The 27,681-nt window shown below is 44.6% G+C and overlaps 1 protein-coding gene across 2 annotated transcripts in view; it reads right to left on the reverse strand.

Moving 5' to 3' along the window:
- Positions 1-334: 334 nt before the first annotated feature.
- Positions 335-27,681, reverse strand: part of LOC125458324 (fibroblast growth factor 18-like) — a 107,512-nt gene continuing 80,165 nt past the window's right edge. For both annotated transcript variants that reach the window (XM_048543524.1, XM_048543523.1), the window contains exons 4-5: positions 16,840-16,946; positions 335-1,211 (exon numbers count right to left, since the gene is read on the reverse strand). In XM_048543524.1, the coding sequence (XP_048399481.1) occupies positions 945-1,211; positions 16,840-16,946 (374 nt within the window). In that variant the 3' untranslated portion in view covers positions 335-944. The remainder of the gene's footprint in view (positions 1,212-16,839; positions 16,947-27,681) is intronic.

A 27,681-nucleotide genomic window follows, 5' to 3' on the forward strand; every position in this document is an offset into this window, starting at 1 on the left:
CAAGGAAGGTTGTGCTTGTAATGTAGAGAAATGTAGCAGGCAATAATTCCACCAAAGCAATGAAGCAAATAGTCAGACAATCTGCAACTCAGATTGGTTGTGGGACCAAGGCCAGGCCATTTGGGAGAACTCTATAACAACAATGAACCAAGTGGTCTAGATGTCATTTGTTACAGTTCAAGAGGGCACAGCAAGAATATTTCACCACCCCATGATTTACTGAAATTCAGTTCATCAGCCATTGCAATTCACTTTAGAAATATTGAAATAACAGAATATTTGCATGGCTCACAACAATGTTTTAAATATGTTCTCGCATTTAATCACTGAGGCAGTACAGTTTGCTTCAAGGGATCTGTATTATACATAGAGAGGAAATAAATATTTGCTCATTAGATAGCTTTAACTGAAAATGAATGTCTCTCTTTGAATGTATAGCAGCAATCTGTAGCATTGTCCAGAACAGAGGACAAGATACAGTCATATTTTGGGAAAAAAAATAATAGTTTAGTTGCCTTGAGAAGCACTTGAGATCCAAGAAGAGTTCCTGTTTGTTGTATTTTCATACCTCCAGAAGAACCAATAGGCAACACACTAGCTCCAGACAAGTCAGACTTGCATTTCGTCAACATTCTCTATATATTTTTCTTTACCCCTCAGAAAACTACCAATCTGTAAGGAGGGACTGTAGTCCCATTATATATTTTTATTTCTCTCTTCTTTCTTGCTTCTTTTTTGTTCCAATTGTTCAAATCAACAACTTTCCTTTAAATAAGACAGGTTGATTACATTAAAAGGGTTGGAACAAATAGGTACAACTCTTCCCTTTCCCAGCACCCCCAACCTGTCATACAATATATAAAAATAGATCATCCTTCTGTTTCTTATTAATAATAATGATGCAAAAATAATGCTCTGGGACAGTTTGTGATCTGTGAGGTCCTCTAACTGGAATTCAAGGGTCGTATTCGTTTAGTTCTCTTATTAACTGTGGTAAACTTAAATGGTGCCTGGGTCTCTCCCTGAATCTTTGGGTATCTTTTCATGAAATGCACTTCTTGTTGGTTTTGTTGAGTCTTGGGTCCTTTCCTCGGCCTCCCCTTCTTGGTAAAACCTATGTACCAGCCGGTATATTTGGCAGACATCAGGGCCGTGTAGTTGTTTTCCAGCACTATCTCTATGAAGACACACTCCTTGCTTCTGTCACTGAGCTGCATGGGACAGAAAAGTAAAAGAAGAATGTTAGCAGTTAGTACTCTGCAACAGGGGTCGTGTCAGCCACCCTCCAGCGACCCTCACTTCCCTCTTTCATGGTGTTCAGACCTGGTTTAGAATGCTCAATAAGAGGTGAGAATATAGTCAACAAAGGCTGTGGTTTTTGAGTGTTTACAGCATTAAATTATCAATGGCCTATGTCTAAATCCTTTAACTTTATTGTCCTGCATCTCATGATTCAGAGTAGGGCAGAGGCAATGTGCTATCACCTCCATTCTTCATCTGTCCTTGTCACAGTCTTCATTTTACCACTGATGATATCTCTTTCTTTGTGAACTTCTAGTCCATTGTAATCTCTTGATGATGTGTGGAGGGGCCATCATGCAGATTACACTTATACTCCCACATAATGACACAGTGGACACCACGGTACTGTCTACCTTTGTTCAACTGTCTTCTTTGCTTTCACTTACTCTGATTTCTTTAGATATTTGAGGAAGCTGGCTAAGAAGTGATGAAAAGAGAATAAAAGCATTTCAAACAGAGAGATTATAGATGGGAGAGTTTCATGAATGAATGAAGAAAAACTGGAAGAATGGCTACTATCAGTCAGTTACGTACATCCTAAGTAGTTAATTTCACACCTTCATCTTTTGTCTCTTTCTCCGTTTCTTTCTCACGTTCCTTCTTCTACCTTATAACATATGAAGCAAACCATACTTTACATTGTTTCAAATATCCAGCAGAGAGTGTTTTTAGTTGTTTCTTTAGAAAGGAATCTGTTTACATTGATATGCCATTAAATTGATTCACAATGATCTACCAGGAGGTGGGAGAGCCCAAAGCTGTTTGAATTAAGTATCTAATTGGATATTAACCCAGGATTTGGAGACCAGGATTGTTTCAGTATCCACCTGGACAAGACGTTAAGTTGATTTTTAAAAACCACATATTTCTTGCCATAGAGAGTCTATTCAGCTCCTTGACTCTGTTCCACATTCTAACTGAATCATATCTGACTCAATTATCATGCCAGCCACTACTCAGTTGGTAACACTCCAACCTCTGTCAGACAATTATTAGTTTAAATCCTACTTTGGGGCTTCTGCATAACAATTAACGGTGACACTCAGTGTAATACTCAGGGAAGCTTATTCTCAGAAGTGCTATCCTACAGTGAGAGTTTTTTTAAAAATCTTGCCTACCAGAGTAGTATAACAGATCCCTCGGCAACTCTCAGGAAGAGCAGAGAAGATATCCTGGCCAATATTTCTGATGAAGGGTCTAGGCCCGAAACATCAGCTTTTGTGCTCCTAAGATGCTGCTTGGCCCACTGTGTTCCTCCAGCTCCACACTTTGTTATCTCTTTACAAAATACATTATCTGGTTTTATCAAACTGTTCTTTGTGGAGGTCTGAGCTATGCAAATTGACTGACTTGTTTCCTGTACTTACTTCGATTGTTGGCAAAGTGTTTTAACACTTCATATGATCATGAAAGGTGCTACATAAATGCAAATCAGAATGACAAAATTGACAGAAGGAGGCCACTCTGCCCACTGTGTCTCCACCAACTCTCTGGCTGAACATAATGACTCAATGTCATTCTCCTGCCATTTCCCCCTAAGCTAAATATTGCTTCTATTAATATGATATGATTATTTAAATAAAAGTCTGCCCCCTCTGGAGATGTGGTGCAGACAGATTCAAATGGGGAATTCAAGACAGCATGATATGATTACTTATCTTGAATTTCCCAGTTGAATCTGTCTCCACCACATCTCCAGAGGGGGCAGGCTTGGTAACGACTTGTGATAAAAGATTTTTAGAGCATACTTGTTTCTAGTTGTCTTACATTGATGCCCTCTCATCCTCAATTATTTTATGTGTGGAAACAGACTCTCCCTGTCCAACCTTATCTGTTTTGAAAAGCTTTACCAGATCTCAGAGCTGTCACCTCCCTAAGGGAAACAGTCCCAACTTCTCTAATGGAACTTCATAACTGAAGTTTCTCATCCCTGGAATGGTTCTTATAAACTCTTGCTGCACTCTCTTTATTATATCCATGTCAAATGCAGCGCTCATAGCTGTACACAGTCCTTCGCCTGAAACTCATTCAGTGTCTCATTGAAATTCAGCAAAACCTCCTCGATCCTATACTACATACCTGTGTTTATAAATCTGTACAAATTGTATGCTTCACTAACTGCTCACTCAATTTAAACTCGCACCTTGAGCATATGAAGCACGTAGGCACCCAGATCACTCCGCTCCTGCATATCCTTTGCACAGTTACAGAGCAGTGACCCAGATAGAGACTGGCAGATAGTAAGAACAGGTAACCCGAGTGGCAGAGAAGAAACTCAGACTCACCAGATAAAAGATCCTGGTTCACAAAATAGACAACCTGAGCAGAGATCGAGAATGACACGATACAGGTTCAGAGTAATAGGATTGATAACGAGAGTGACATGATGGAGACCCAGAGTGACAGGATAGAGACCCAGAGCAACACGATAGAAACTGAGAGTGACAGGATAGAGACAGCAAGCAGCAGGATAGAGACCCAGAGTGACACGATAGGAGACCGAGAGTGACAGGTTGGAGACTGAGAATGACAACGTAGAGACCCAGGGTATTGAGAAGATTTGTAGCTCAGGTTGAGGTTCTGGATGTGAGTTTGCTCGCTGAGCTGGAAGGTTAGTTTTCAGACGTTTCGTCACCATTCTAGGTAACATCGTCAGTGAGCCTCCGACGAAGCGCTGGTGTTATGTCCCGCTTTCTATTTATCTGGTTAGGTTTCCTTGGGTTGGTGATGCCATTTCCTGCGTTGGTGATGTCATTTCCTGTTCTTTTCCTCAGGGGATGGTAGATTGATTTGGAGCCAATGTGTTTGTTGATGGAGTTCCGGTTGGAATGCCATGCTTAGAAGCATGGCATTCCAACCGGAACTCCATCAACAAACACATTGATTTGGAGCCAATCTACCACCCCCTGAGAAAAAGAACAGGAAATGACATCACCAACCCAAGGAAACCTAACCAGATAAATAGAAAGCGGGACATAACACCAGCGCTTCGTCGGAGGCTCACTGACGATGTTACCTAGAATGGTGACGAAACGTCTGAAAACTAACCTTCCAGCTCAGCGAGCAAACTCACATCCAGACCCAGAGTGTCAGGGTAGAAACTGTGGGCACCAGGATAGAGATGCAGAGCGACAGGATAGAGGCCGAGAGCGAGAGCGACAGGATAGAGACCCAGAATGACAGGATAAGGAACAAAAGTTACAGGCCAGAGATCTATCATGACGGGATAGAGAGCGAGAGCGACGGGATAGGGAATGAAAGTGACAGGACAGAGATCTATCATGACAGGATAGAAACCGAGAGTGACGGGGAAGAGACCGACAGTATCAGGATAGAAACATAGAGTGGCAGGCATGAGAGGCAGAGTGGCAGGATAGAGATCGAGAATGACAGGATAGAGACCGCAAGCGGCAGGATAGACAACCAGAGTGATTGGATGGAGACCCAAAGCAATACGGGATATCAGGAGAGGGACACGATCGAGACCCAGAGGGACAGGATCGAGACCCAGAGGGAAAAGATAGGAGACCGAGAGTGACAGGATAGAGATCCAGACCAAGTGGATGGAGGCTGACAATGTCAGGATTGATACCCAGAGTGACAGGACAGGAATGCATAATGACATGATAGAGACAGAAAGTGACAAAATACAGACCCAGAGGAGCAGGATAGAGACCCAGAGTGAGACAGGATACAGGTCGAGGGGAAAGGATAGAGACAGAGAGTGACAGGAAAGAGACACAGAGCAAGACAGGACAGGGACCCAAAACGAAACGATAGACAGCAAAAGGGACAGCATCGAGACCCAGAGTGACAGGATAGAGACCCAGAGGAGCAGGATAGACACCCAAAGCTAGACAGGATTCAGATCAAGAGGGAAAGGATAGAGACCGAGAGCAACAGGAAAGAGACGAATGGACACAGGATAGAGACTGGGAGTGACAGAATAGAAACGCAGAATGACAGGATATAGACCCAGAGGGACAGGATAGAGACCGCAAGCACCAGGATAGAGACCCAGAGTGACAAGATAGAGACCGAGAGACACAGGATAGAGCCTGAGAGTGAACGGATAGAGACCGTGAATGACTGGATAGAGAACGAGCATGACAGGATAGAGACACAGTGTCAGGATAGAGGCGCAGACTGATGGGTAGAGACCGAGAGTGACAGTGTAGAAAACGAGGGTGACAGGATAGAGACCGAGAGCGACAGGATAGACACCCAGAGTGAGAAGATTGACAACCAGAGTGAAAGTTCCGACACCGAGAGAGAAAGGATCGAGACCGTGAGTTATAGGATACAGATTAAGAGTGACAGGATAGAGGCCCAAATTGAAAGGATAGAGACCCAGAGTGAGACAGGATAGAGACCGAGAGTGACAGGATAGAGACCCAGAGCGAGACAGGATACAGACCGAGAGGGAAAGGATAGAGACCGAGAGCAACAGGATAGAGACCGACGGACACAGGATAGAGACTGAGAGTGACAGAATAGAGATGCAGAGTGACAGGACGTAGAGGCAGAGTGACAGGAGAGACCACAAGCACCAGGATAGAGACCCAGAGTGACAGGATATAGACCTAGAGTGACAGGATAGAGACCAAGGCACACAGGATAGAGACCCAGACTCTCGGTCTCTATCCTGACAGTCTGGGTCTCTATCCTGTGTGTCTCGGTCTCTATCCTGTCACTCTAGGTCTATATCCTGTCACTCTGGGTCTATATCCTGTCACTCTGGGTCTATATCCTGGTGCTTGCAGTCTCTCTCCTGTCACTCTGCCTCTATGTCCTGTCACTCTGCGTCTCTATTCTGTCACTCTCAGTCTCTATCCTGTGTCCGTCGGTCTCTATCCTTTCCCTCTCGGTCTCTATCCTGACAGTGACGGGAGAAAGACCGAGCGTGACAGGATATAGATGCAGAGTGACACGATAGAGACCGCAACGAGTGACCGGATAGGGATCCATAGTGACAGGATAGGGATCAATACTTACAGGATAGTGACAGAGAGTGACAGGATAGAGACCCAGAATGACAGGATAGGAGACTGAGAGTGACAGGACAGAGATCCAGACCAAATGCATGGAGGCTGAGAATGTCAGGATTCATATCCAGGGTGACAGGATAGGGATCCATAGTGACAGACAGAGACCCAGAGTGACAGGATAGAGACCAAGAGTGAGACAGGACACCGATTGAGAGGGAAAGGATAGAGACCAAGAGCAACAGGATAGAGACTAAGGGACACAGGATAGAGACTAAGAGACACAGGATAGAGACGCAGAGCGACAGGATATAGACGCAGAGCGACAGGATAGAGACAGCAAGCACCAGGATAGAGACAGCAAGCACCAGGATAGAGACAGCAAGCACCATGATACAGACAGCAAGCACCAGGATAGAGACCGAGAGTGACAGGATAAGACCCAGAATGACAGAATAGAGACTGGGAGACACAGCATAGAGAACAAGAGTGACAGGATAGAGACACAGATTGACAGGATAGCTACCAAAAACAGGATGAGACCAAGAGTGACAGGATGGAGACCAAGAGTGACAGGATAGAGACGCAGAGTGACAGGATATAGATGCAGAGTGACAGGATATAGACAGCAAGCACCAGGATAGAGACAGCAAGCACCAGGATAGAGACGGAGAGTGACAGAGTAAGACCCAGAGTGACAGAATAGAGACCGGGAGACACAGCATAGAGACCGAGAGTGACAGGGTAGAGACCGAGAGTGACAGGGTAGAGACCGAGAGTGACAGGGTAGAGACCGAGAGTGACAGGGTAGAGATAGAAATGTAAGCAGGAAGTTAAAGGCAAAGTGAAAATAAGAGAAGTTAAGAAAGACAACAGAATCAACTGAGCAGAAAACTCAAGAAGGGTTCATACAGAATGGTCAGGTGAAATAGGGATTGATAGGAAGGGTGAGGGGAGTAACAAATTAAAAATATTATATATGAATGCACGAAGCATAAGAAATAAGGTGGATGAGCTTGAGGCTCAGTTGGAAATTAGTAGGTACAATGTTGTGGGGATAACTGAGACATGGCTTCAAGTGGACAGGGCCTGGGAAATGAATATTCAAGGCTATACGTGCTATCGAAAGGACAGACTGATGGGCAGAGAGGGTGGGGTGGCCCTGTTGTTGAGGAATGATATTCAGTCCCTTGCAAGGGGGGACATAGGATCAGGAGATGTAGAGTCAGTATGGATAGAGCTGAGGAATTCTAAGGGTAGAAAGACCATAATGGGAGTTATCGACAGGCCCCCAAACAGTAGTCTGGATGTAGGGTGTAAGTTGAATCAGGAGTTGAAATTGGCCTGTCGCAAAGGTATTACTACAGGTGTAATGGGGGATTTCAACATGCAGGTAGACTGGGAGAATCAGGATTTAATTGGAACCCAAGAAAGGGAGTTTGTGGAGTGCCTCCAAGATGGATTCTTGGAACAGCTGGTACTGGAGCCTACCGGGGGAAGGCAATTCTGAATCTGGTGTTGTGCAATGAACCAGATTTGATCAAGGACCTTGAAGTAAAGGAGCCATTAGGAGGTAGTGACCATAATATGATAAGTTTTAATCTGCAATTTGAGAGGGAGAAGGGAGAATCGGAAGTGCCAGTATTGCAGTTGAAGAAAGGGAACTATGAGCTATGAGGGAGAAGCTGGCCAAAGTTCAATGGTTCAATACCCTATCAGGGATGGCAGTGGAACAACAATGGCAGGTATTTCTGGATATAATGCAGAAGGTGCAGGATCAGTTCATTCCAAAGAGGAAGCAAGATCCTAAGGGGAGGCAGGGGCGGCCATGGCTGACGAGGGAAGTTAAGGACTGTATAAAAATAAAAAAGAAGTATAACATAGCAAAGATGAGCGGGACGCCGGAGGACTGGGAAAGTTTTAAAGAGCAACAGAGGATAACTGAAAAGGCAATACATTGAGAATAAATGAGGTATGAAGGCAAACTGGCCAAAAATATAAAGGAGGATAGTAAAAGCTTTTTTAGGTATGTGAAAAGAAAAAAAAGGTTACGACTAAAATTGGGCCCTTGAAGACAGAAACGGGTGAAGTTATTATGGGGAGCAAGGAAATGGCAGAAGAGTTGAATAGGTACTTTGGATCTGTCTTCACTACGGAAGACACAAGCAATCTCTCAGATGTTATAGTGGCTGAAGGACCTAGGGTAATGGATGAACTGCTGGGAATTTATATTAGGCAGGAAATGGTGTTGGACAGATTGTTAGGTCTGAAGGCAGAGAGGTCCCCGGGACCTGATGGTCTGCATCCCAGGGTACTTAAGGAGGTGACTCTAGAAATCATGGACAGATTGGTAATTATTTTCCAATGTTCTATAGATTCAGGATCAGTTCCTGCGGAGGCAGTGGAGGCCAAATCTCTGGATACATTCAAGAAAGATATAGATAGAGCTCTTAAAGATACTGGAATCAAGGGTTATGGGGATAAGGCAGGAACAGGATACTGATTGTGGATGATTAGCCATGATCATAATGAATGGTGGTGCTGGCTCGAAGGCCTGATTGGCCTCCTCCTGCACCTATTATCTATTGTCTATTGTCTATTGACTGGAGAGCGACAGGATAGAAACCAAAAGCGACAGGATAGAGACCCAGACTAACAGGACAGAGACCGACAGAGACAGGATAGAGAACCAGAGTGACAGGATAGAGAACCATAGTGACAGGATAGAGACCGCGAACGGCAGGATAGACAACCAGAGTGACTGGATGGAGACCCAAAGCGATAGGATATACAGCGAAAAGGACAGGATAGAGGCCCAGAGTGACATGATAGGAGAAGGAGAGTGACAGGATAGAGATCCAGACCAAATGGATGGAGACTGAGAATGTCAGGATTGACACCCAGAGTGACAGGATAGGGATCCATAGTAACAGGATAGCGACTGAGAGTGACAGGATAGAGACCCAGAGGAGCACAATAGAGACCCAGAGCGAAAGGATAGAGACCCAGAGCAAGACACAATACAGATTCAGAGGGAAAGGATAGAGACCGAGAGCAACAGGATAGAGATCGACGGACACAGGATAGAGACCGAGAGTGACAGGACAGAGACCGCAACCACCAGGATAGAGACGTAGAGCGACAGGATAGAGACGTAGAGCAACAGGATGGAGACCCAGAGTGACAGGATAGATACCGAGTGTGACAGGATAGAGAACCAGAGTGACAGGATAGAGATCGAGAATGACAGGACAGAGACCGTGAGCCACAGGATAGAGAACAAGAGTGACTGGATGGAGACCCAAAGCGATTGGATATACAGCGAAAGGGACAGGATCGAGACCCAGAGGGACATGATAGGAGACTGTGAGTGACAGAATAGAGACCCACACCAAATTGATGGAGGCTGAGAGTGTCAGAACTGATACCCATAGTGACAGGATAGCGATAGAGAGTGACAGGATAGAGACCCAGAGGAGCACGATAGAGACCCAGTGTGAAAGGATAGAGATCCAGAGCTAGACAGGATACAGACTGAGAGCAACAGGATAGAGACCGATGGACACAGGATAGAGACTGAGTGACAGAATAGAAAGGAACAGTGACAGGGTATAGACCCAGAGTGACAGGACAGAGACCCAGAGCGAGACGGGATAGAGACCCAAAGCAAAAGGATAGACAGCGAGAGGGACACGATCAAGACCCAGAGTGACAGGATAGAGAGCCAGAGTGACAGGATAGAGGTTGAGAATGACAGGATAGAGGCCCAGAATGACCGGAGAGACTCAAAGCGATAGGATAGACAGCGAGAGGGACAGGATCAAGTCCCAGACTGACAGGATCGAGACCCAGAGTGTCAGGATAGAGAATAAGAGGGACAAGATAGGAGACCCAGAGTGACAGGATAGAGATCCAGACCAAATGGATGGACGATGAGAGTGTCTGTACTGATAACCAGAGTGACAGGTTAGGACAGGATAGAGACCCAGCGTGACAGGATAGGGACCGTGAGTGACAGGATGGAGACCCAGAGCAAAAGGATAGACAGCGAGAGGTACAGGATCGATACCCAGAGTGAAAGGATAGAGAACCAGAGTGACAAGATAGGAGACAGAGAGTGACAGCATAGAGATCCAGACCATATGGATGGAGGCTGAGATTGTCAGGATTGATACCCAGAGTGACAGGATACGGAACCATAGTGACAGGATAGAGACCCAGAGCAACTGGAAAGAAACTGAGAGTGACTGGGACATGACCGAGAGCGACTGGAATGAGACTGACAGTGACAGGATAGAGACCGAGAGTGACGGGATTGAAACCAACAGTGACAGGATAGAAACCAAGTGTGACAGGATGGAGACTCAGAATGACAGGATAGGGATCCAGTGACAGGACAGAGACCTATCTTGACAGGATAGAGGCCGAGAGTGATGGGATAGATACCGAGAGTGACAGGCAAGAGACCGACAGTATCAGGAGAGAGACTCAGAATGACAGCCTGATAGCCAGAGTGACAGGATAGAGATTGAGAATGACAGGATATAGGCCGAGAGCGACAGGATGGAGACCCAGAATGACCGGACAGAGACTCAAAGCGATAGGATAGACAGCGAGAGGGACAGGATCGAGACCCAGAGCAACAGGATAAAGAGCAAGAGGGACAAGATAGGAGGCCGAGAGTGACAGGATAGAGATCCAGACCAAATGGATGGAGGCTGAGAGTGTCAGTACTGATACCCAGAGTGACAGGATAGGGATCCATAGTGACAGGACAGCGACAGAGAATGACAGGATAGAGACCCAGAAGAGCAGGATATAGACCGAGAGTGAAAAAGGATAGAGACCGACGGATATAGGATAGCGACTGAGAATGACAGAATAGGGACGCAGAGTGACAGGATATAGAGTCAGAATGACAGGATGGAGACCGCGAGCACCAGGATAGAGACCCAGACTGTCAGGATAGAGTCCCAGAGTGACAGGATAGAGAACCAGAGTGACAGGATGAGACCACGAGCGGCAGGATAGAGAACAAGAGTGACTGGATGGAGATCCAAAGCGATTGGATGTACAGCGAAAGGGACAGGATCGAGACCCAGAGGGACATGATAGGAGACTATGAGTGACAGAATAGAGATCCAGATCAAATTGATGGAGATTGAGAGTGTCAGGACTGATACCCATAGTGACAGGATAGCGACAGAGAGTGACAGGATAGAGACCCAGAGGAGCACGATAGAGACCCAGTGTGAAAGGATAGAGACCCAGAGGAGCACAATAGAGACCCAGAGTGAAAGGATAGAGACCCAGAGCAAGACACAATACAGATTAAGAGGGAAAGGTTAGAGGCCGAGAGCAACAGGACAGAGATCGACGGACACAGGATAGAGACCGAGAGTGACAGAATAGAAAGCAACACTGACAGGGTATAGGCGCAAAGTGACTGGATAGAGACCAAGAGCACCAGGATAGAGACCCAGAGTGATAGGATAGAGACCCAGAGTGAAAAAATAGACACCCAGAGCGAGACAGGAGACAGGATACAGACCCAAAGCAAAAGGATAGACAGTGAGAGGGACAGGATCGAGACCCAGAGTGACAGGATAGAGAACCAGAGTGACAGGAAAGAGGCCAACAGTATCAGGAGAGAGACCCAGAGTGACAGGCATGAGAGCCAGAGTGACAGGATAGAGTTTGAGAATGACAGGATAGAGACCGACAGCGATGGTATGGAGACCCAGAATGGCCGGACAGAGACTCAAAGCAATAGGATAGACAGCGAGAGGGACAGGATCGAGACCCAGAGTGACAGGAGAGAGAGCAAGAGGGACAAGATAGGATACCCAGAGTGACAGGATAGAGATCCAGACCAAATGGATGGAGGCTGAGAGTGTCAGTACTGATAACCAGAGTGTCAGGATAGGACAGGATAGTGACAGAGATTGACAGGATAGAGACCCAGCGTGACAGGATAGGGACCATGAGTGACAGGATAGAGACCCAGAGCAAAAGGATAGACAGCGAGAGGGACAGGATCGAGACCTAGAGTGGCAGGATAGAGAACCAGAGTGAGAAGTTAGGAGACCAAGAGTGACAACATAGAGATCCAGACCAAATTGATGGAGGCTGAGAGTGTCAGGACTGATAGCCATAGTGACAGCATAGCGACAGAGAGTGACATGATAGAGACCCGGTGTGAAAGGACAGAGACCCGGAGGAGCTCAATAGAGACCCAGAGCGAAAGGATAGAGACCGAGAGCAAGACGCAGTACAGATTGAGAGGGAAAGGATAGAGACCGAGAGCAACAGGATAGAGATCGACGGACACAGGATAGAGACCGAGAGTGACAGAATAGAAAGGAACAGTGACACGGTATAGATGCACAGTGACAGGACAGAGACCGCGACCACCAGGATAGAGACGTAGAGCGACAGGATAGAGACCCAGAGCGGCAGGATAGAGACCGTGAGCGGTAGGATAGAGACCCAGAGCGACAGGATACAGACCGTGAGCGGCAGGATAGAGAACAAGAGTGACTGGATGGAGACCCAAAGCGATTGGATATACAGCAAAAGGGACAGGATTGAGACCCAGAGGGACATGATAGGAGACGGTGAGTGACAGAATAGAGACCCAGACCAAATTGATGGAGGCTGAGAGTATCAGACCTGATACCCATAGTGACAGGATAGCAACAGAGAGTGACAGGATAGAGACCCAGAGGAGCACGATAGAGACCCAGTGTGAAAGGATAGAGACCCAGAGCTAGACGGGATACAGACTGAGAGCAACAGGATAGAGACCGACGGACACAGGATAGAGACTGAGTGACAGGATAAGAAGGAACAGTGACAGGGTATAGACCCAGAGTGACAGGATAGAGACCGAGAGCACCAGGATAGAAACCCAGACTGACAGGATAGAGACCCAGAGTGGAAAAAATAGACACCCAGAGCGAGACAGGATAGAGACACAAAGCAAAAGGATAGACAGTGAGAGGGACACAATCAAGACCCAGAGTGACAGGATAGAGAACCAGAGTGACAGGCATGAGAGCCAGAGTGACAGGATAGAGGTTGAGAATGACAGGATAGAGATTGAGAATGACAGGATAGAGACCAAGAGCGACAGTATGGAGACCCAGAATGACCGACAGAGACTCAAAGCGATAGGATAGACAGCGAGAGGGACAGGATCGAGACCCAGACTGACAGGATCGAGACCCAGAGTGACAGGATAGAGAACAAGAGGGACAAGATAGGAGACCCAGAGTGACAAGATAGAGATCCAGACCAAATGGATGGAGGCTGAGAGTGTCTGTAATGATAACCAGAGTGACAGGTTAGGACAGGATAGCGACAGAGATTGACAGGATAGAGACCCAGCGTGACAGGCTAGGGACCGTGAGTGACAGGATGGAGACCCAGAGCAAAAGGATAGACAGCGAGGTACAGGATCGAGACCCAGAGTGACAGGATAGAGAACCAGAGTGACAAGATAGGAGACCGAGAGTGACAGCATAGAGATCCAGACCAAATAGATGGAGGCTGAGATTGTCAGGATTGATACCCAGAGTGAGTGGATACGGAACCATAGTGACAGGATAGAGACCCAGAGGAGCATGATAGAGACCCAGTGTGAAAGGACAGAGACCCGGAGGAGCACAATAGAGACCCAGAGCGAAAGGATAGAGACCCAGAGCAAGACACGATACAGATTGAGAGGGAAAGGATAGCGACCGAGAGCAACAGGATAGAGATCGACTGACACAGGATAGAGACCGAGAGTGACAGAATAGAAAGGAACAGTGACAGGGTACAGATGCAGAGTGACAGGACAGAGACCGTGACCACCAGGATAGAGACGTAGAGCGACAGGATAGAGACGTAGAGCGACAGGATAGAGACGTAGAGCGACAGGATAGAGACCCAGAGCGACAGGATAGCGATCCAGAGTGGCAGGATAGAGAACAAGAGTGACTGGATGGAGACCCAAAGCAATTGGATATGCAGTGAAAGGGACAGGATTGAGACCCAGAGGGGCATGATAGGAGACTGTGAGTGACAGAATAGAGACCCACACCAAATTGATGAAGGCTGAGAGTGTCAGAACTGATACCCATAGTGACAGGATAGCGACAGAGAGTGACAGGATAGAGACCCAGAGGAGCACGATAGAGACCCAGTGTGAAAGGATAGAGATCCAGAGCTAGACAGGATACAGACTGAGAGCAACAGGATAGAGACCGATGGACACAGGATAGAGACTGAGTGACAGAATAGAAAGGAACAGTGACAGGGTATAGACCCAGAGCGAGACGGGATAGAGACCCAAAGCAAAAGGATAGACAGCGAGAGGGACACGATCAAGACCCAGAGTGACAGGATAGAGAGCCAGAGTGACAGGATAGAGGTTGAGAATGACAGGATAGAGATTGAGAATGACAGGATAGAGACCCAGAATGACCGGAGAGACTCAAAGCGATAGGATAGACAGCGAGAGGGACAGGATCAAGTCCCAGACTGACAGGATCGAGACCCAGAGTGTCAGGATAGAGAATAAGAGGGAGAAGATAGGAGACCCAGAGTGACAGGATAGAGATCCAGACCAAATGGATGGACGCTGAGAGTGTCTGTAATGATAACCAGAGTGACAGGTTAGGACAGGATAGCGACAGAGATTGACAGGATAGAGACCCAGCGTGACAGGCTAGGGACCGTGAGTGACAGGATGGAGACCCAGAGCAAAAGGATAGACAGCGAGGTACAGGATCGAGACCCAGAGTGACAGGATAGAGAACCAGAGTGACAAGATAGGAGACCGAGAGTGACAGCATAGAGATCCAGACCAAATAGATGGAGGCTGAGATTGTCAGGATTGATACCCAGAGTGAGTGGATACGGAACCATAGTGACAGGATAGAGACCCAGAGCGACAGGGTAGAAACCCAGAGTGCCTGGAAAGAAACTGAGAGTGACTGGGACATGACCGAGAGCGACTAGAATGAGACTGACAGTGACAGGATAGAGACCGAGAGTGACAGGATTGAAACCAACAGTGACAGGATAGAAACCAAGTGTGACAGGATGGAGACTCAGGATGACAGGATAGGGATCCAAAGTGACAGGACAGAGACCTATCTTGACGGGATAGAGACCGAGAGTGATGGGATAGATACCGAGAGTGACGGAATACAGACCGAGAGTGACAGGCAAGAGACCGACAGTATCAGGAGAGAAACCCCAGAATGACAGCCATGACAGCCAGAGTGACAGGATAGAGATTGAGAATGACAGGATATAGGCCGAGAGCGACAGGATGGAGACCCAGAATGACCGGACAGAGACTCAAAGCGATAGGATAGACAGCGAGAGGGACAGGATCGAGACCCAGAGCAACAGGATAAAGAGCAAGAGGGACAAGATAGGAGGCCGAGAGTGACAGGATAGAGATCCAGACCAAATGGATGGAGGCTGAGAGTGTCAGTACTGATACCCAGATGACAGGATAGGGATCCATAGTGACAGGACAGCGACAGAGAATGACAGGATAGAGACCCAGAAGAGCAGGATATAGACCGAGAGTGAAAAAGGATAGAGACCGACGGATATAGGATAGCGACTGTGAATGACAGAATAGGGACGCAGAGTGACAGGATATAGAGTCAGAATGACAGGATGGAGACTGCGAGCACCAGGATAGAGGCCCAGACTGTCAGGATAGAGACCCAGACTGTCAGGATAGAGTCCCAGAGTGACAGGATAGAAACCGAGTGACAGGATAAAGACCAAGCACAAAAGAATAGAGACCCAGAGTGATAGGATAAAGACCGAGCACGACAAGATCGAGACCCAGATTGATAGGATAGAGACTGAGAATGACAGGATAGAGATGCAGAGTGACAGGATATAGACCCAAAGCGAAAGGATAAAAAGCGAGAGTGACAGGATAGAGATCCAGGCCAAATGGATGGAGGCTGAGAGTGTCAGGTTTGATACCCAGAGTGACAGGGTAGGGATGCATAGTGACAGGATAGAGACCCAAACAGCAGGATGGAGACCCCAAGCGAGACAGGGCACAGATCGAGATGGAAAGGATAAAGCCCAAGAGCAACAGGATATAGACGCAGAGTGACAGGATATAGACGCAGAGTGACAGGATATAGACAGCGAGCACCAGGATAGAGACCCAGAGTGACAGGATAGAGACCCAGAGTGACAGGATAGCGACCCAGAGTGACAGGATAGAGACCCAGAGTGACAAGATAGCTACCGAGAGTGACAGGATAGAGACCCTGAACGACAGGATTGAGACCCAGAGTGTGACAGGACAGAGACCGAGAGTGACAGGATAGAGACACAGATTGAAAGGATAGAGACCGAGAGCAACAGGATAGAGACCGAGTGTGACAGGAAAGAGACCCAAAGTGACAAGATTCAGCACAATATTGGGGCTTAAATGGGAATTATTGGACCCCAACCATACTCCTGACTAAAGTAGGGAATTCAAAGATAGAAGTTCAACTCGACCTCCACATGCCTCACTTACCTTTCCCACTAGCTTTCCTTTCTTGTTCATGCAGAGATAATGGTCTGTTTCCTTCCCCTTGATCCTGACTTGGCTGCCAAATGTGTCTGTTTCCACTAAGAGCTGGGCTTGGAAAGTAAGAAGATAGAAACATTAAGATGGTTGAAGGCTCACGTCACATTAATAAGCCTGCAGCTACAGGGACACAAATCACCCACAGCAGACTGATCAATAAAAATTCATACAGATGGCAGAGGTAAAACATCAAATATTCAAGGCCACCTTGAAATCAGAGAAACAGTAAATCTCTATCCACACCCTCCCCATCAATGTGGGGAACTATGAGGTTATGCACATGTGCAGGAATGCTGAATATTATTTAAATGAGAAAGGCTACAGAAACCTGCAGTACAGAGCAATTTGGGCAAACCTAATGCTTGAATCACCAAAACCTGGTTACCAAGTTCAGCAGGCAATAGGGAAGGCAAATGGAATGATAGCTTTTATTTCAAGTGTATTGGAGTGTAAAAATAAGAGGTTTTGCTAAAACAACTCAAGACAGTAGTCAGATCACAGCTGGAATACTGTGGACAGTTTTGAGATCTTTCTCTTAGGAACGATGTACAGGCATTAGAGACAATCTAGAAAAGGTTCATTCAGCTGATCCCAGGTATGAGAGTTTGCCTCATGAGGAGAGGTGGAGTCCGTTGGGCCTGCATTTTATTGGAGTTTAGAGAAATAAGAGGCAATCTTATTGCAGCAAATGAGATCCTTAGGGGACTTCACAGATGCTGAGAAGTTGTTTCCCCTTGAGCGAGTGTCAGGATCAGAGGGTATAATCTCAGAATAAGGGGTCACCCATTTAAGAGAGAGTTGAGGACTATTTTCACTCAGAGTTTCGTGAATCTGCAGAATTCTTTACAGCACAAGGCAGTTGAGGCTGGGTGACTAAGTGTATTCAAGGCTGAAGTACATGTATTTTTAATCAATAAGGGAGGTGGGGAAAAGGCAGGAAAGTAGACTCCACGATTATCAGATCAGACCTGATCTAACTGAATAGCAGAACAAGTTTTATGATCCAAATCATTTTTATGTCATATGATCTCTTTTTTCAAACTCTCTCAGGACAACTACAGCACGGGGTTGGTACAAAGTAGAATTCCATGTGCACTGTACCCATCAAACACTCCTAGGACGGGGACAGCATGGGTAGGATATTGAGTAAAGTTCCCTCTATGCTGTTCCCATCAAACACTCCCAGGGTAGGTACAGCACAGGATTGGATACAGAGTAAAATTCCCATTACTCTTTTAAACTAAAAGTGAACTGAACATTTAGCTTCCTTGACACTATCCCCATCAAACTCTTCCAAGACAGAGACAGCACGGGGTTAGATACAGGGTAAAACTTCCTCTACTCTTTTAAAACCAAAATGAAAATCGAAATAAAGTTCTCTCGACATCATCCCCATCAAACTCTCCCAGGACAGCCTCGGGTTAAATATAGTGTAAAACTTCCTCCGCTCTGTGAATTGAAGGTAAACTGAAAGTAAAGCTTCTTCTACTCTGTCAACCTGTAAGTAAAGCTCTTCCTACTCTTTAAAAATGGAAAGGAAATGGAAAATAAAGTTCTCTCGACACCATCCCCATCAAATTGTCCCAGGACAGGAACAGCATGGGGTTAGATGCAGAGTAAAGCTGCCTCTACACTGTCCTCATCAAATACTTGTTAATATTTTTCTTGCCAATGTGAGTTTGTTAGAACAACTTAATGGAGAAGTAGTTGTTAGAATGAATGTTTTCAAGCAAATTAGGATATTTTACAACTGAGCAAGGTAAACAATTGTACTTCAGGTTCTCTGTTAGAAATTCCTGAACTTGGTTTTGTTTTCAACATTGGGAAACACCCATAGCTCGAAAAAATGCAGCTTTTCATTTTAGTTTCAGTTTAGGGCATTCTGCAGAAGTATTTGGACAAAGCTGGATCTCTGAAACAGTGCTCCGAAAGAAGGAGAAAGGAGTTAAAATAGATTACCTTTGAGTGAGAAGTTTAGTAAGAGTTCCAGACTAGAAGTGTTTGAATCAAACATCTGAAAAAGTTATGTGAAGCTGACAACATTTAAGCTCAGGTGTATAATAGCTCTAGGGAAACATAATCTGATTTTCCAAGCGTTAGAGAAAAAGATTTGTTTCAGCTGGTGTGCATACTTAATGAGTTCCTTTTGGTGCTGCACAGGGGTATTTTTTGCATCTGTAAATTAGTATTTTTAGGCTTCTATATTATCACTTGTTTCAAAATCTCTAAGTCTGTGTTATATGTGTAAATGGTAAGGCCTTATTCTGTTTTATCTTCATTCGTATTGTAACATAAACTTCTGTTTTATTATTCAAACCAAATCTGCAGCATTGCATGTTCATATTTCAATGGCAGAATGCCTTGTTAAAACCTAAACAAGACAAACTATGATCTATGAACAACAATCCAGATTTCAAATTGGGATCTGACTTGACAGTACTGACATCATCTGGGACCATAACAAATATAACTCATGAATGTTACTCTGACAGATTGAGAGAGACATTCAAAAGAAGATTGGGATAAACGAAGCATCAGGCTCATGAAGACAGATAACAATGGGTAAATCCCAGAAATGGACTTCATACTTTAACCAAGCAAGCTGCCTTGATTCTTGATCCCACAAAGATCACCATTTGCCAGAGTCACCACTTCCACGGATGTTCCCGACGCATACAGGAGAACAGGTTAATTTGGTTATAAATTATAATTTCATACAGCACCTTGTCACATCTTTTGGGAGTGTGACAAACAGTTTTTGACTATAGATCCTGCTTTTGATGTTTGCACCTGACCACTAGCCAGACTATCCATTAACCAACTGAGCATTTCCAGTATTTTCAGCTTTTACTTCAGTATTTTGTTTCTTTTTGTTTATCCGACAGATTGCCAAGTGGGATTTGGAACTAAAACCTGTCAATGTGCTATTCCTATTAAGTTAAAGAATATTCATAGGTGTTTACAGCACAGGAAGAGAACATTTGGCCCAGCATGCCCAAGCCAGTCAGCAAAGATCTAACTACAATAATACTATTTTCAAGCTGTGGCCCATAGCCCTGGAGGATGACCATACAAGTGAACGTCTAAAAACTGCTTAAATGCTATGAGAGTTTCTATCTCAACCATCCCTTCCAACAGTGAGCTCCAGACTCCCATCACCCTCTAAATGAAAAAAAATTCTCTGCGACTCTCCTCATAGTCTTGTATTTCTTGGCTTAAATCTACATCCCCCACTTATTGACTCCTAATGGAAAATGTGCCTTCCTGTCCACCTGACTATGTCCTTATAATTGTGTATATATCGATCAGGAATACTCTCAATCATTATCGTTCCATGGAGAACAACCAAGGCCTATGCAATCTTGTGCTAACAAAAGCAAGTATTTTATATGCCTTCTTAATCACCTTATTGGCCCATTCTGCTACCTTCAGGAATCTGTGGTGCCCCTCTGATCTTCAGTACTAGCCAGGGTTCTACCATTCATAGTACAATCCCCTGCTTCATTAGCCCTCCCTAAGTTCGTTACCTCACAACTTCCTAGGTTGAATTCCATTTGCCACAGCTACGCCCAGCTGACCAGTCTGTTGATACCCTCCTGCAGTTTACAGCTATCCTTCTCACTATTTAGCACCCCACCAATTTTTATGTCATCCACGAAATTCTTGGTCATACTGTCTACATTTAAGTCCAAATCATTAATTTAACCACAAAAGAGAAAGGGTACCCTCATTGAGCTGTGCACAGCTCTACAGAAACAGAATTCCTGTTACAGAACATTCCACTGCCATCACCTTCTAATTCCCACTGGTCAGCCAATTTTGGATCTGATATGGCACTTTGCTTTGGATTCAACGGGTGGCCAAAGAGGATTTAAAAATTGCTGCCAAAACTCCTGTACGTACTCCCGACAAACTCCCTCAATAGCCTGGGACACATCTTATCTGAGCGTGCGGATTTATCTAAAACCCACCAGTATTTCCTCACTCGTGATAATTTCAAATATCATTTCACAGACCTCTACCCTGAAGTTTATACCTGTGTTATCCTTTTCCTTCATGAAACCATTGTAAAGTATTCATTGAGGACTGTGCCCACGTCTTTTAGCTCCACACACAGATTACTGCTATAGTCACCATGGGCTTTACTCATTCCCTGGCTATTCTCTCGCTATTTATATGTCCAAAAACCCTTTGGGTTTTCCTTTATTCTACACAAATCCTTCCTTGGTTATGTTACACAGACACACTGGAAAGGTATCATTGCAGGGAAGAGGGTGAGGAGTAAGAAGTGTGTCTGGTAGTCAGAGGAGGGGAAGATGACAGAGACAAGTGTCAAATGGAAGCAGATGTAGACAGTTCTCAAAGCAATCCCTCTCCAAAATGACAGTCTAATTTAGCTCAATTTGCTGGATGGCTGGTTTGTGATTTGGAATGGTACCTATCAGTCTGGATTCAGTTCCCACACTGGCTGAGGACACCAGGAATAACTCTTTCTCAACCTCTCCCCTTGCCTGAGGAATGGTGACCCTCAAGTTCAACCATCACCAGTCATCTCGCTCTCTGATGACAGAGCAGCTCTATAGGGCAACAGTGAAGTTACCTTCACTGGGACAGTTAGACACTGTTTTCATATTGACTGAAAGGCAATGGAAGGATTTTGTAAGATTTCTGAGTATGAGGTCATCTGTGCAGGTACACCTGGATGTACTGCATTCACTCAACCTATGTGGACATGGGAGAGTCACTAAAAAAAAAAATTCTTACTATTTGAGCCCAGAAAAACAAGCTTAGGTGGAAACAAAGATTCAGGACATGCTGGAAGACCACTTGATTTGGCTCGGTTCAAGCAGCTGGAATTCACCAATCATGTTAGCTCCTAAATCAAATGTTTCAACTAGATTCTGCATAGATTGTGGAAGGGTAAATGCAGTCACAAAGACATATTTGTACCCAATGCCATGATTACATGGATGAACATGGAATAGTGTAGGTTAGATGGTCTTCAGATTGGAATGGCAGGTCGGCACAACATCGAGGGCCAAAGGGCCTGTACTGTGCTGTAATGATCTATGTTCTATGTTCTAAGACAATATTGTTAGGGTTGGCAATGCCTCATTTGTAAATTCATTGTATCAGTGTACAAATTAAACAACAATATGCAATTGCACCCACAGACATAATGTATCAGTGAACAAATAGACCAGATGTACACACCTATACCAACAGGCTCACTGTATCAGTGCACAAATAGATCATAAATAGGCACAACAACAAATAGTAACCAATTACAATCACAGTCTTACTGTATCATGGCACAGAGATCAGCAGTACACAACTATGGCCACAGACTCATAGTCTCAATGTACACATAAACCAACTGTATACAACTTGATACACAGGCACACTGTTTCAGAGAACAAATACACCAGTAGTATTTTACTACATCTACAGATTCACTGTATCAAGGAACAAATAGACCATTTGTAAATAACTTCATCACATACTCACTGTATCATTGCTCAAATAAACCAGCAAAGCGCAACCACATCTATAGTCTCAATGCATCACTGAACAAATAAACCAGCAGATTACAACAACACTCATACAATCACTGTATTAGTGCATAAAGACAGCCTGTATGTAACTACAGCCATAAATTCGCTGCATCGGTACACACATAGATCAGCAGTATACAACTACACCTACAAACTCACTTTATCAGTGGTCAAGCAGCCCAACAGTATACAAATACTCCCACAGGCTCACTGGATCTCTGCAAATCTGGACCAGCAGTATGCAACTACATTCACAGTTTCAGTGCACAAATAAAACAGCAAATGACAACACCCGTACATTTATTGTATCAATCGCAAATAGACCAGCAGTATACAGTTACACCCACAGACTTACTATCTCAATGCACAAATAGATCAGGTGCATACATCTACACTCAGAGACTCTCTGTAGCACTACAAAATTACACCAGCAGCATAACCCACAGACTCAATGTATCAGGGCGCACAAAGACCAACAAAACATATATTATAAATAATAAAAGTAATATAAACAACATAAGGGGCACGGAGGGTGAAAAATTCATGTACTGTGTCCTCAATAAAACGAGACACAGTTAGAACGTAGAACAGTACAGAACAGGACTGGGCCCTTTGGGCCATAATGTTGTGCCGAACATGATGCCAAATTAACTAATCCCTTCTGCCTGCCCTTGGTCCATATCCTTACATTCCTTGCATGTTCACACACTTGTCTAAAAGTCCCTAAAATGTTCCTAACATATTCGCCTCCACTAGGTCTGTGCAAAAAAAACTTGCCCCTCACATCTTTTTTGAACTCACCCCCCTCAACTTCAATACAGACTCCCTAGTATTAGATATTTCAACTCTGGGAAAAATATTCTGACCGTCAACCCTGTCTATGCATCTAATAAGTTTTTAGACTTCTATGTAGACATCTCCTCTCAGCATCCACGGCTCCACAGAAAACAACCCAAGTTTTTCTAGCCTATCCTTACAGCCCTCCAATCCAGACAGAATCCTGGAAAACCTCTTCTGCACCCTCTGCAATGCCTCCATATCCTTCCTGTAACGGGGCAACCAGAATTTAATGCAATACAAGTGTATCGAAAGGTTCATGCAGTGGACAGGGAAGTGGTAGATGGAGTTCAACTCTGACAAGTGTGAGGTGATACATTTAGGGAACTCAAACTGTGAAACAAAATACACACTAAACAGGAATATACTGAGAGGAATAGATGAAGTGACAGATCTTGATGTGCAAGTGCATATGTCCCTAAAGGTAGCTGTAGAGATAAATAAGGTTGTAAAGAAGGCATATGGAATGCTGTCATTCATTGGAAGAGCAGTGGAGTACAAAAGTAGGGAAATAATGATGAAACTGTACAAGTCACAGTTGAGGCCGTAACTGGAGTATTGTGTGCAGTTCTGGTCACTGAATTAGAAGAAGGACATAATTGTTCTGGACAGAGTGCAAAGAAGATTACGAGAATGTTACCAGGGCTAGAGAATTGTAGCTATGAGGAGAGATTTGAGGGATTGGGAATGTTTTCTTTGGAACAGAGAAGGCTGAGTGAGGGCTGACATGATTCAGGTAGACACAATTTTGAGGGGTAGAAATAGACAACTCCACACATAGGCATAACGTATCATTATTTGCACATAGGTCATCAGTATACAACAACTTCATTGACTTATTGTATCATTGCACAAATATATCAGCAGACAAAACTATACCAAGAGACTCGCTGTTTCAATACACACATAGTCCAGCAGTTTACAACAACCCAACAGACATGTTGTATCAGCACACAAGCAGGATACAACAACACCCACAGCCTCAATGTGTCAGTGAACAAATACAACAGCAGTATACAATTACATCTACAGACTCAGTGCATCAATGCATACATAGACCAGTAGTACAAAGCAATTTCCATTTTCCAACTCCATGCAGAAAGAGAGTGGCTGTACATAAGTCCAAGCACAGACTCACTACATCAACAAGCACATGGACCAGCAGTATACAACTACACTCATTGACTCACCGTTTCCTTGTATACTGCTTGCTTATCTGTACAATGACACTGCACATAGCCACTGTATGATTGTACACATAGGTCAGCAGTATACAATTACACCTAATGGTATCATTGCACAAATACACCAGCAGGATACAACTACACCAACAGACTCGCTGCATCAGTGCACACATAGAACTGTGTCCAATTTTGGACCCCACACCTCAGGAAGGACATACTAGCCCTGGAGCGTGTCCAGCAGAGATTCACACGGATGATCCCTGGAATGGTAGGTTTAACGTATGATGAACGGCTAAGGATCCTGGGATTGTACTCATTAGAGTTTAGAAGGTTGAGGGGAGATCTAATAGAAACTTACAAGATAATGTATGGTTTAGAAGGGGTGAATGCTAGGAAGTTGTTTCCGTTAGGTGGGGAGACTAGGACCCGTGGGCACAGCCTTAAAGTTAGAGAGGGTAAATTTAAACTGAAATGAGATGACATTTCTTCAGCCAAAGAGTGGTGGGCTTGTGGAATTCATTGCCACGGAGTGCAGTGGAGGCCGGGATGTTGGATGCCTTCAAGGCAGAGATCGACAAATTCTTGATCTCAGAAGGAATCAAGGGCTACGGGGAGAGTGCAGGGAAGTGGAGTTGAAATGCCCATCAGCCATGATTTAAATGGCGGAGTGGACTTGATGGGCCGAATGGCCTTACTTCCACTCCTATGTCTTATGGTCTTATTAAGGATACAACTACTCCCACAACCTCACTGTGTCAGTGAACAAATAGAACAGCAGGATAAAATTACACCTCCAGACTCACTGTATCAAAGCACAAACAGTCCAGCAGTATCCGAGTGAACAATGGATTCACTATATCAGTGTACATGTAAACCAGCAGTAAGCAACTACACCTACAGGTTCACTATATCAGTGCAATCATAGATCAGCAACATATACCTCCACTAACAGACACACTGTATCAGTGCTCACATGGACTAGCAGCATACAGGTACAGTCACAGAGTCACTGTATCAGTGTACACATAGATCTGCAGAATGGGACTACTCAGTGTATCATTGTACATAGAGACCATCAGTATACAACTACACTCACAAACTAACCATCTCAGTGTACAAATGCGCAGTAGAATACAAGTAGACCAACAGATTCTGTAGCAAAGCACACATAAGCCAGTGGTATAGATCTATAACCACTGTCCCACTGTATCCATGCACAGGCAGACCAGCAATACATAGCTACATCCACAGATTCACTGTCTCAGGTGAACATTCTTCAGAACTTTGGATATAGGAGTTGGGACATTTTGTTGAGATTGTACAGGACATTGGTGAGGCTTCTTCTAGAGAACTGTATGCAGTTCTGGTCTCCCTGTTATAGGAAGGGTATTATTAAATTGGACAGGGTTTGGAAGAGATTTTTCAGGATGCTGCTGGGAATGAAGGTTTTGAATTATAAGGAGTGGCTGGATTGACTGGGACTTCTTTCACTGGAGTTTAGGTGGTTGATAGGTGACCTGTTAGAAGTTTATAAAATAATGAGGGGTATAGGAAAGGAGACTGACAAGTGTCTTTTCCCTAGGTTGGGAGATTTCAAGACCAGGGGGCATATTTTGAAGGTGAGAGGAGGAAGATTTTAAAAAGATATGAGGGCCAATATTTTTACAGGAAGTGATTTGTGTGCAGGATGATTTTCTAGAGGAAGTGGTGGATGCGGGTATAGTTACAGTGTTTAAAAGACATTTAGATAAGTACATGAATAAGAAATGTTTGGAGGGATATGGACCAAGCAGAGGCAGGTGGGAGCACTTTAGTTTGGGATTATGGTCGGCATAGATTCATACAGCATGGAAACAGAACCTATGACTCTCTCTAGAACTGCAGGGTACAACTACACCCACAGCCTCTCTGGTGAACAATTAGAACAGCAGTATACTATTACACCCCAGACTCGCTTTATCAGTGCACAATAAACTAGCAGTCTTCACACTACACCGACAAACTCACTGTATCAGTAAACACACATGACTAGCAATGTACAGTTGCACCCACATACACACTGTATCAGTACACAAATTGATCAGCAGTATATAACTTGACACACAGACTTAATGTATCAGTATACACACAGACTAGAAGTACACAAGTACACCTACAGAATGTTTCTGTTAATTCATACAGATACCAGCAGTACACAACTACACTACAGACTCATTGTGTACACTGATACAGTGACTCTGTGACTGTACTTGTATGCTGCTAGTCCATGTGAGCACTGATACAGTGTGTCTGTTAGTGGAGGTGTATGTTGCTGATCTATGATTGTATCATTGTATCAGTGCAAAAATACAATTGCAATATACAGCTACACCCACAGATGCACTGTATTAATGCTCACATAGACCAGCAGCATCCAAGCAGACTCACAGAGTCACTGTACACATAGCCATATAAAACAAGACTGTATGTGCGCACATATAGACCAACAATAATGAAGCACACACATGGATTCAGTGTGTATCAATACACAAATAGACCAGCAGTGTACAACTACACCTGCAGAATTGCTGTAACAGTGCACAAAAAAGGCTAGCAAAGCAGAAAAACACCCATAGACTCACAGTAAAGGTGCACAAATAGATTAACAACATGCAATTACACTCACAGACAAACACACAACTTACACACTGTATCAGTACACATATCAACAAGCAGCTATACCCACATATTTATTGTATCTGTGTACAAATAGACCAGCAGATACAACTGCACCCACAGACTCAATGTATCAGTGAACATCTGGAAAAGCAATACACAATTACACCTACAGACCCACTATGTCTGTGCGCACACAGGCCAGTAGTATACATTTCCACACACACACTCATTATATCAATGCACAAATAGACCAGTAGTGTATAACTACCCTCACAGTCCCACACTGTATGAGTCAGAAGTCACATGACACCAGGTTATTGTCCGCAGGTTTATTTAAAATCACAAGCTTTTGGAGTGCTGCTCCTTTGTCAGGTGGAGGAAGGCGCACAGGCGTAGAATATATTGCAGCTGACAGCTAAAGATTTTTGCTCCAGTAGCTTGCAAAAACCTACCAACCAATTAAAAACAAAACCAGAATGGTCTGTTGTGAGCCTGACCCATTCAAGATGCTTTTGACTTAAAAAAAAACACCTAAGGAGAACTCAAAGCTGTTT

Source organism: Stegostoma tigrinum, chromosome 13 (assembly GCF_030684315.1).
Source record: "Stegostoma tigrinum isolate sSteTig4 chromosome 13, sSteTig4.hap1, whole genome shotgun sequence".
NCBI lineage: Eukaryota > Metazoa > Chordata > Chondrichthyes > Orectolobiformes > Stegostomatidae > Stegostoma > Stegostoma tigrinum.